This window comes from Peromyscus eremicus, chromosome 1 (genome assembly GCF_949786415.1).
Source record: "Peromyscus eremicus chromosome 1, PerEre_H2_v1, whole genome shotgun sequence".
Taxonomy (NCBI): Eukaryota; Metazoa; Chordata; class Mammalia; order Rodentia; family Cricetidae; genus Peromyscus; species Peromyscus eremicus.
The window spans coordinates 178,402,061-178,412,883 of NC_081416.1; the positions used below are offsets into that span (position 1 = coordinate 178,402,061).

Sequence of the window (10,823 nt, forward strand, 5' to 3'; positions counted from 1 at the left end):
AGGATGAGTCCCTATATGGGATCATGGCACTGTGTTCCAGTTTATGATGTACACCTTGGGACAACCAAGCAATCAGGTCAGGGATCAGTCAGAATTCACTGGATACAGGCATCCTGACATGCTCCTGCATTGGGACTCTTTTGGAGAGCAAGGCAGAAGAACTTCGCTTGAGCAGGTCACTTGGAGTGGCTCAGACTTTGTCCTCTCCTGCCTTCCTGTCCTGGTCAATACAGGGTAAACCAGTCTGTGCAGATCTGACCAACCCATCCAGGAACTTTGAAAGGGATCACCTGCAGGCAACACAAGTAAGTCTGATCTGAAACTATTTTTAGTTATGGAGACACCCGTTTTCACTGGCTGAACAAATTTAATTTTTAATTTTTCATACAATATATTGGTCATATTCTTTCCCCTCCACAAACTCCTCCCAGATCCCACTCCCACCCAACTTCATATACTTTCTTAATAAAAAAAAAAAGGAGAGGGGTGTATACACACACACACACCACCACCAACAACAACAACAAAAAACCCACGGAGTCCCTTTTGTATTGGCCAACTGTTCCAGAGCTTGAGGCCTGCCATGGAGTGTGGTATATCCAGGGCTGTTGTGTAGTGAAACTTTTTTTTTTAAGCTCAGCCAATCAAAATGGACATTTCCATTGTTGCGAAATGTGTTGGGCGGGCCTTTTAGCGTTGCCCGCAAAAGATTCTTTTCAAAGTTACTAGTTGGGTTACTCTGTTGCACAGAAAACCGGTAGTCCAGGGCAGGAAGTTGCCAAAGGAGAAGAGCCTTATTGTCTGGTACCAAGGTGTGTCTGACGTCTGCTGAGGCACCCTTGTGTTGATCCGCTGAGTGCCTGGTTAAAAGACGCCTGAGTCCCTGTCCCCTGCTGGCCAGCAGAGTCTGATGGCGGCCGCTGAGCAAGGACCACAGACCCAGGTAAGTGCCACGTGGTCCTGGACCTACCTGAATCCAAGAGCTCGGGGAGAGAGCCCTGGAGTCATGAGCCTGCGGGGGCAGGGCAGGGCAAGGGATCCTAGACTGTGTGGTATGCTGGCTCTAAGGTGGACTACTTGAGTCTCCTTTCAGACACCTGTGTACTAGGAAGTCCATCTGACTCTAATGAACATCGAGATGGAGTGTACCTCCCAAGGCTTGCAGGCAGGCTTGGGCTCAGCGCCACCTAGCAGCTGAGTTAGATTTGTGAAGGTGCTGGTGTCTACAGATTTGCAACCCGGGAGACGCTCGATCTATTTCTCAAAGCTTCAACCCTCCTGGAGGAATCGGAATGTTGTGGGTGGAGACAAAGCAGAGACCTGCGACGTCTGTAATCTTGTGCGCAAAAGTAGGGGTGGGTGTGGACCATAGACAAAGGTGGAGAGGAGAGATCGGATCTCTAGACGGATTTTAAAATGTGAGCTATCTATCTGAGCAGTGGTGACGCACGCCATTAATCCCAGCACTTGGGAGACAGGCAGCCGGGTCTCTGAGTTCGAGGCCAGCCTGGTCTACAAAAGTGAGTTCCAGGACTGTTACACAGAAACCTTGTCTCGAAAAACAAAAACAAAACAAAACAAACAAACAAACCCAAAAACACAACAACAAAAAAAATCTGAGCTATCAGGGCACCCTGCTGGGGCAAATGCAGCTGCGAAATTGATATAAAAGTGTGAAGTGTTTTTTGTTTTGTTTGTTTGTTTGTTTGGTTTGGTTTGGTTTTTCGAGACAGGGTTTCTCTGTGTAGCTTTGCTCCTTTCCTGGATCTCGCTCTGTAGACCAGGCTGGCCTCGAACTCACAAAGATCCGCCTGGCTCTGCCTCCCGAGTGCTGGGATTAAAGGCGTGCGCCGCAGCCACCACCTGGCTTGTTTGTTTGTTTTTGATTGGGAGTTTGTGCTGCAGCAATTTCACATATTGAGATCACTTCATCCTTGGGAATATTGAGAGTCTCAGAATGATAATGCCATATGGGAAGCTTGCTCATTCGCTTCTGGAGTTCTGAGGGAAGTGTGTGAGGTGGGGATAAAGAAGGGCGGTCCACCGACCCCAGGGCCAACCCAGAGCCTGGGCTGATGTCTGGGAAGGAGAATATTAAGCGTCTTGTATCAGCCAGGTATGGTGATGCACATAAGCCCAGACCTCAGGAGGCAGAGGCAGGAGGCTCTCTGTGAGTTTGAGGCCAGCCAGGGCTATGGAGAGAGACCTTGTCTCCAAAACACAAAAAATCAAAAAGTCTTACATCAGGTGGGAGCTGAGGTGAAGGGGGATCTAGAGTTAGGAAAGCCTCCACTATGTAGATTTTGGGTGCAGGCTTGAAGTTTATCATAGAGTGTAGGATTCTGGACTGTGGAACTTAGCAGATCAAAAGGTATCCATTTCAACGGGATCTGGTCAAGATCCATAATCAAACAGTATCAATTAAAACAGCATGACTGGATTGGGGAGCACAAAACTTTTAATCTCATCACTCAGACCCCAGAGGCAGGCTGATCTCTGTGAGTTCAAGGATAGCCATACATGCATAACGAGACTCTATTGATGGATATATATCTATAGATATACACGCATATGTATACGTTATCATGGATATAACATTATTGTAAGCACCTAACATTGCTTAAAAGCATATTCAGTGTTTGATTAGGTGCTGATTATTGCATTTATTTTGTTTCATTTCAGACAAGGTCACACTCTGTAGCCCTGGCTGATCTAGAGCTCATTATGTGGACCAATTATAGCTAGCCTCTAATTCACAGCATTCCACCTGTTTCAGTTTCTGGAGTGCTGTGATTAAAGGCTGTGCCACCTTGCCTGGTGTAGTAGTATTCTTCATTAAATATACATAAATAAAGCCAACCATTCTGAACTCATTATGTAGACCAGGCTGGCCTCAAATTCCTACAGATTCACCTGCTTCTGCCTCCCGAGTGCTTAAATTAAAGGCTTGTGCCATGACATCTGGCTTTCTGCTAAAATCCTTCCAAAAAGTAATTATGTGTGTAGGAAACACCTTTGCTGAGTACTGTGCTGAGTGACACATGGGACTGAGTGTGACATAATAATATTCATGTAATGTTCATAAACACATGGGTATCAATTTTTTTTGATACTTGATCTTACTGTGTGGCCCCAGCTGTCCTTGAACTCACGAATCATTGTAGATAGCAGGCTGTCTGTCCTCAGACTCAAAGATAAGCCTGCCTACTCCTTCCCAGTGCTGGAATTAAAGATGTGTACCTCTTCACCAGGCAACATGGGTACCATTCTTCTCCTTATGTGCCAAAAGACAAGACTGAGGACATTGTTTCCTTACCCAAGAGCATGCAGAAAGAGATCGCATTGAGGACTGGGCTTCAGGTGCCAGTTGGGTGTACCTTACTGAGGCACTTAAGATCTGAGGGCTTAAATGAACCTTGGGGATACCAACACCATTGCTTGTTGCTCACAGCTTTGTTATTTCCCAGTTTCCTCTTGGTTCAGTGACACCTAGCAATGAGGAAGTGGTAAGTAGACAGTTGTGGTGATATATTGCTTGTAACCTAAGAAATAAAACCTGGCCTGAAGATCAGAGGACAGAGTTAGCCATAGAGGTCAGGCAGTGGTGGCATAGGCCTTTAATCCTAGCACTCAGGAGGCAGAGGCAGAGATCTGTCTGGGTCTCTGTGAGTTGAAGGCCACACTGGGCTACACAAGATTAATCCAGTCTAAAAGAGAAACAGCCAGGCAGTGGTGGCCCACACCTTTAACTCCAGCACTTGGGATCACACACTTCTAATCCCAGCACTAGGAAAGTTGAGACAGGAAGTGATATGGCTGGGCAGAGAAAGGAATATAAGGTGGGAGGAGACAGGAACTCAGGTCTTTTCAGGCTCTTGCAGGCTGAGGGGTTGGGGAGTTAAGAGGTGGCTCGCTCTGCTTCTCTGATCTTTCAACTTTCACCCTGATATCTGGCTCTGAGTTTTTATTATAAGACCATTTAGGATTCGTGCAACGGACAGTGCCCCATGATGTACCGTTTTGTCCCCTCTTTAGTGATCTCTGAGATTGACATGGCTTGGGACTCTGCTTGCTGCTCTGCTATTCTTCATATACGTGCCAGGGAAGATGATTACTGAATATTATAAGGTCCCAGAGTCCGGAACAGGGACTATATGTAGAGGTTCTGTCCTAGAGTTTCTGTTGCTTTGACAAGAAACACCATGACCAAAAAGCAAGTTGGGGAGGGAAGGATTTATGTCTTACATTTCCACAGCACTGTTCATCATCACAGGAAGTCAGGACAGGATTCAAACAGGGCAGGAGCCTGGGAGCAGGAGCTGATGCAGAGGTCATGGAGGAGTGCTGTGTACTGGCTTACTTTCCATGACTTGCTCAGCCTGCTTTCTTACAGAACCCAGGAGCAGCAGCCCAGGGGTGGAACCACCTACAACGGGCTGGGTTCTCTCCCACCTATCACTCATTAAGAAAATGCCTTACAGCTGAATCGTATGGTGGCATGTTCTCAGTTAAGGTTCCCTCCTTTCAGATAACTCTAGTTTCTGTGTCAAGTTAACATAAGATTAGCCTGCAGAGTTCCCACTTTTGGCAGAACTCTTAAAATCAGAGGCATTAAAATTCTAGTTATGACTCTGGGCATGGATGCTTTTAATCTCAACATTCAGGAGGCAGAGGAAAGCAGATCTCTTTGACTTTGAGGCCAACCTGGTTTATAGAGTGAGTTCCAGGACAGCCAGGGCTACAGAGAAACCCTTTCTCAAAAAACCAAAAAAAGAAAAAAAAAAAAAAGGAAAAGAAAAAAAATTCCAGTGACTACCATTATAGAAAGCCTGGACCTGAAAAAGAAAAAAGGAAAAAAGATATAAAGAATGCCTGGAACTGAGATGGATTGAGAATGCTCAGAAATCCACAGATGTGCATGGTCTTTGTTGGATTTAGTGAAAAGACAGGAGGTGTACAGGGCTCACAAACTTGAATGCTGAATAGAAATGCAGGTAGAGTGAATAGTAAAGTGTGTGCTGAGAGTGTGCATAGATGGCCTCCAAGCCCATGTGCCTTGGCATAGTACAATGGTACAAATCTGGTCATATGTGATAAGGTCATCTGTCGGAGCCCATGTGAAACAAGGGCCTTTTGGTGTTATACTGTAAGAGTAGATGGATTTCTTCTGTCCATCTACCTGTTAGCTTAGACTGTTGACCACAGTGGCCAAAGGAACCTTGAGAGGTTGGATTTCTGTGGCTTCAGAGCTTGGTGCCCTCAGAAGTACAAAGCTAAGTGTGAATGACCGTCTTGGAGATGGCTAGAGTGCCACAGAAGAAGGCATCATATGAACTCAGATATCCTCATTGTGGCAGGGCTGTGTGGCATTTAAGGACGTGGCTATCTACTTCTCAGAGGAAGAATGGACACTTCTGGATGACTCTCAGAGGTTCCTGTACCACAGAGTAATGATGGAGATCTTCGTTATGGTGACCTCAATGGGTAAGGGCATCCCATCTTGTCAGAACATGTCTTTGATGGGCTTGACTTCTTTTCTGCAGAGGGATGTAATTTCCCAAAGCTACACCATGTTCAGTGAATCTTTCCCCACCGTCCTGGAGTACAGGATACAGGTGATAATCCTGGGTTCCAAGCCACATTTCCATCTTCTCTTGCTCTTGAGTACAGAAGGGTCCATAGGAAGCAATGTGGGATCAGGAGCCATATAATGAGCATAATAGAGGTCAACTTGATGGCTTTCATGGCCTGGTGATACTGTATATGGCATTCCTACGACCCAGGTACTGCTTTCTTCCTTGAAGTGACATACACTGGGTGTGCCTGTGTCAGTGATTGTTACACTACTGTGATCATTGTTTGATGGGTTTTTCTTGCAAGCCACTTCTCCAAGGATCATTCTTACTAATTTCCTTGCCTATGGATTGTCATGGTTTGCATCACTCTCGGTTCTATCTAGTATGGAATGTTCATTTGTCCTGTTTGACTTTAGGATTTGTACCTTCTGAGATCCATGACATCACTCACCCGGAGTCTTCAGGAGATCCCTTCACCCATGCACTGAGATTCCTGACTCTAGGTATATGGACAGGTACTGGGAGGGTGGATGTTGCTTATGTATGCACTCAGGATGAGTTCATATGAAGTATCTTTCTACTGGTTCTGATGTTTTAGCACCAAGACAAAGGATAATGGCAGATTCTATCTCAGTTTTTCCTGTTATTCTAAACCAAAGCTGTTCCTCATGGATCAGTCTTTGCAACACTGTGAAGCACAGGATTTCCTTGATTGTGTTGTTAGTGCACGGTATACCCTGAGCAGTCCTTGAATGTAGATTCTTTGGTTATCCTGTATTACTGGCCTAGACAGACTTCTGCACTGCGTCCTGCATCTCCAGCAGCTGAGGCTTACAGAAAGCCATTTGCCAACGAGTGTGTTATGGTTGCACCTCTTCTCCTGTACTTTGCTCCATGCTTGTGTGCTTGCTGCCCCTAAGGCCCCTAGAAAACTATCATCCTGACAATTTCAGCATGGTAATGGACCCTTACTACCCTGCACTATCCCCGTTGTTTTGTGAAGAATGTCACATCATTAACAATATGTGTTGTCTGTCACTCTGTGGTCTCTATCCATTCATCAGTATTTCTCTATGTTCAGGATATTGGAACAGAGAGGGCAATATATCACCCGTTGAGCAGAGTACTTTTGCAGAACAAGGGATTAACACAGCCATGCTTAAACAGCAGAAGCTGACATGTGGTGATGAACCCCTACAAAGAGAACAGATCAGGATCCTAGCCATGAAGACCAACAGAAGTGACCCGTCAGAGAAAATTTCACAAAGCACAAATGATGTGATGGACTTCCAGGACTCCCCAAATCTTCTTGAGTCTCAGATGACCCCCAGTGCCAGGCAGCCACACAGAAGCTCTGAGAATGCAGAGTCCATTCACACCAAGAAAAGAAACTACAAATGCAGTGAGTGTGGCAAAGCCTTTAGTTACAAGTTCCGGCTTATTCGACACCAGAAAATACACACTGGAGAGAGGCCTTTTAAATGCAGTGAGTGTGGCAAAGCCTTTAGTTACAAGTTCCAGCTTATTCGACACCAGAAAACACACACTGGAGAGAGGCCTTTTAAATGCAGTCAGTGTGGGAAATCCTTCCGCCAAAATGCCCATCTTGTTGTACACTTGAGCACTCACACTGGAGAAAAGCATTTTCAATGCACTAAGTGCGGAAGAGCTTTCAGTTATAAAAGCTCTCTCATTCATCATCTGAATGCTCACAATGGAAAAATGCCTTATAAGTGTAGTCACTGTGGGAAATTATATAGGAACAAATCCAGCTTAGTATGTCATTATCGAGTTCATACTGGAGAAAAGCCCTTTGTGTGCAGCAAGTGTGGGGAGTCATATAGGAACAGAACCAGCCTTGTAAGTCATTATCGACGTCATACTGGTGAAAAGCCCTACAAGTGCGATACATGTGGAAAGTCATTCAAGGAAAAATCCAACCTTTTTTACCATGGCCGAGTGCACAACGGCGAAAGGCCTTTCCAGTGCAGTGAATGTGGAAAGTGTTTCATCCAGAATTGTCACCTTGTGAAACACCGGAGAGTTCACAACACGTCTTTCGTGTGCAATGAGTGTGGGAGTGCCTTTACTTCGGGTTACAGCCTCCTTAGACATAAGAGAGTTCACACGGCAACGAAGCAATATGAGTGCAAGGAGTGTGACAAAGTGTACTGCTATAGTTCTGGCCTCTATAAACATCGGAAGGTTCACAGGAGATGAGCGGGAGCCATGAATGCCGATGTCCTTTAGTCTTCTATTTTAAACACCTGAAAATTCACTGGAAAAAACTTAAAAGGCTTCAAATATGGAGAGCCTTCTCCCAGACCAGCATTTGGTGACTCCATGTCAGAGGAGTCTCTTGCTGGTCATTACCTGAGAGACCCGCGACTCGACAGTGCGCAGCTAGCGAGAGACTTTGGATCCCTGAGCCCTAAATAGGATGTCTTCTTCAAACCCCTCCCCTGTGGATCTCTGTGGAAGAGGAGGCAAAAAAACTGTATGAGCCAGAGGGAGTGGATGGCTCCTAGGAAAGAGAAAGTCTGCTCACAACAGGACTGATATAAAACCCACAGAGGCTGGGCCAGCATGCACAAGACAGGTTCAAACCAGACGAAATCTTAGATCTGACAAGGGGAGTGCCCACAAAATCCCATTTCTAAGCGAGAAGCAAGTGATACCTGCTGAGAAAAAGAAAATCAAGTTTCTATGCCCAGGAGTAGACGGCCAACAGAAAACGGACCAGGCTGGCCTCGAACTCATGGAGATCTGCCTGACTCTGCCTCCCGAGTGCTGGGATAAAAGGCATGCGCCACCACCGCCCAACTAATTTTTTTTTTTCAGAGAAAGAACATGAAGTTGGGCAGGTAGGAAGGTGGGAAGAGCCTGGGAGGAGTTGGGGAAAGGGAAAGAACATGATCAAACTACATTGCATGAAAAACTTTTTAAATAAAAAGTGACACATTGTATCTATGTATGTAGGAAATTTTAAAAAGATTTACTTATTTACTTCATGTATGTGAGCTTTTCCCTGCATGTGTGTATGGACATCTTACACATGCCTGATATTGGAAGAAGTTGACAATGTTGTTGGATGCCCTGCAAGGGGACGTACATACACTTGAGAGCCACCATGCGCATTCTTGGAATGAAACCCAGGTCCTCTGCTAGAAACCAACTAATCTTAACCACTGAGCCATCTCTCCAGCCCCATCATACCTGTTTTATTGAAGGCTATATGTCATCAAATTTTGTGCTTGTTTATTTACTTTTGGTCATTTCTTTGTGTGTGTGTGTGTGTGTATGTGTGTGTGTGTGTGTGTGTGTGTGTGTGTGTGTGTGTGTATATGTATGTGGTTTTTTTTTTTTTTTTCCTCCAAGACAGGGTTTCTCTGTGTAGCTTTGCGCCTTTCCTGGAACTCACTCTGTAGCCCAGGCTGGTCTGGAACTCACAGAGATCCACCTGGCTCTTAAAAGTAGTTTCATATTATTGTTTTGAAATTTATTTCTTTGCTTATGTTATTATTATTATTTTACATTTTGACTGATGTGTCTGTGAAATTTTGTAAATATTCTTTTCTTTCAATTTATTTATTTTATTGGTGCTTTGTCTATATGTGTGTCTGTGTGAGAGTGCTGGATCCTGGAGTTACAGACAGTTGTGAGCTGCTATGTGGGTGCTCTGAATTGAACCCAGGTCCTCCTGAAGAGAAGTCAGTCCTCTTAACCGCTAATCCATCTCTCCAGCCCCGCTTATGTTATTTTGATACAGGTTCTCAGTTTGCTGGCCTGGAGTCTTCTGTAGACGAGATTCGTCTCAAAACTCACAGAGAACCTCCCTGTTCCCTGTGTCTAAAACTCCAAAGTTCATACCTCGGTCCCCTGAGGACTGGGTTGTGATGTACACCAACACGTCTGGTTGTTTTCAGTTCTCAATACTGTCTTGTCTTGATCTGTCAAGGCTTGTGCATTTCTCCTGCCTCTGTAATTCATGGCTATTTCTCTAACCAGCAAAGTCTAGCCATAGTTATAGCTAATATGGCAATGCTCCTGGTGTTAGAACAGGAAGATGTGAAACAGAAAGTTCAGATATCAAGCCAGGTGTTGTGTCGCATGCCTTTAATCCCAGCACTCGGGAGGCAAGCAGATAGATCTCTGTGAGTTTGAAGTTGGCCTGGTCTACAGAGTTAGTTCCAGGACAGCTAGAGCTGTTACAAAGAGAAACTCTGTCTTGCAAAACAAAACAAAAACAAACAAACAAAAAAAGTAAGTTTTGGTATCTGCATGGGCTTCTGCTCATTCATGCTTCCCAGATCATAAATGGCAGGATCTCCTACAGAGGCCTTTGATGTGACTCCCAACAATGGAAGACCTGTATTTTTGTCTTGTACATACCAGGATTGACCCAAAGTGAGTGTTTTCTGGGGAAGCAGCTAAATCATGTTATAGTAAATGAAAATGAGCCCCTTGTAGATGTAGCCTAGCAACAAGCAGGCCTTGTGATATATACAGAAGAGAGAAAGTAGAATGAGAATAAACAAACAAAAAAAGATCATTACTACCAAGGGTGGTGGTGGTGCACGCCTTTGATCCCACCACGTGGGAGGCAATGGCAGGTGGATCTCCGAGTTCTAGGCCAGCCTGGTCTACACAGTGAGTTCCAGAACAGCCAAGGCTACACAGAGAAACCCCATCTCGAAAAACCAAAAAACAAAAACAAAAACAAAAACTGCAGAAAAGAAACATTACTTCAAACTGCAAATTAGTTAATTTTAAAAAAGGGTCAGTACATCTTTGACCCTTTTATGAGACAATAAAAGAACATTCAGTTTGAGGGGCATTGTGTATCGTAAAACTGAAGAGTAGATGAGAACTTTCTAACACGAGCAGAGAAATTCAGAGCTGAAGAGGAACTTATTTGACTTCATCATCTACCTTCTTTAATGTTGTTTCAAAGGATATGTGCAAAACCTGACCTGCTGATCTTCATTGGAGTAATAATTCAAGTACACGGTATTAAAAAGTCTTTCTGAACTAGAAGGTGGGTATGTCAGTGGTATAACAGATGTGTACATATACAGACACTAAGATAAAAACTTTATACACACACACACACACATAATGATGTCAAAACTACGGGAATGGTTGGGGCTGGGGCTCAGTTGCTGGAGCTCTTGCCTTGCGTGCATCTAGCCATAGGCTTGATCCACAACACACCATACAAGGTGACACTTGATCTTCTGATACCAT

At 44.6% G+C, this 10,823-nt stretch overlaps 1 protein-coding gene across 1 annotated transcript; it reads left to right on the forward strand.

Moving 5' to 3' along the window:
* Nucleotides 1-910: 910 nt before the first annotated feature.
* LOC131902423 (zinc finger protein 419-like) lies at nt 911-7,796 on the forward strand. The gene is made up of 5 exons (XM_059253420.1): nt 911-943; nt 5,358-5,484; nt 5,993-6,091; nt 6,658-7,188; nt 7,357-7,796. Exons 1-5 carry the CDS (start codon nt 911-913, stop codon nt 7,794-7,796), a joined length of 1,230 nt encoding a protein of 409 aa, XP_059109403.1.
* The last annotated feature ends 3,027 nt before the right edge of the window (nt 7,797-10,823 follow it).

What these genes read in the sequence shown, in the direction of transcription:
- LOC131902423 (XM_059253420.1), top strand. Translation starts at nt 911, where the DNA reads ATGGCGGCCGCTGAGCAAGGACCACAGACCCAG. An exon ending in CGTTATGGTGACCTCAATGG is followed by an intron (nt 5,485 to 5,992) that starts GTAAGGGCATCC and finishes GTTTGACTTTAG; the next exon opens with GATTTGTACCTTCTGAGATC. An exon ending in CCAAAATGCCCATCTTGTTG is followed by an intron (nt 7,189 to 7,356) that starts TACACTTGAGCA and finishes CCAGCTTAGTAT; the next exon opens with GTCATTATCGAGTTCATACT.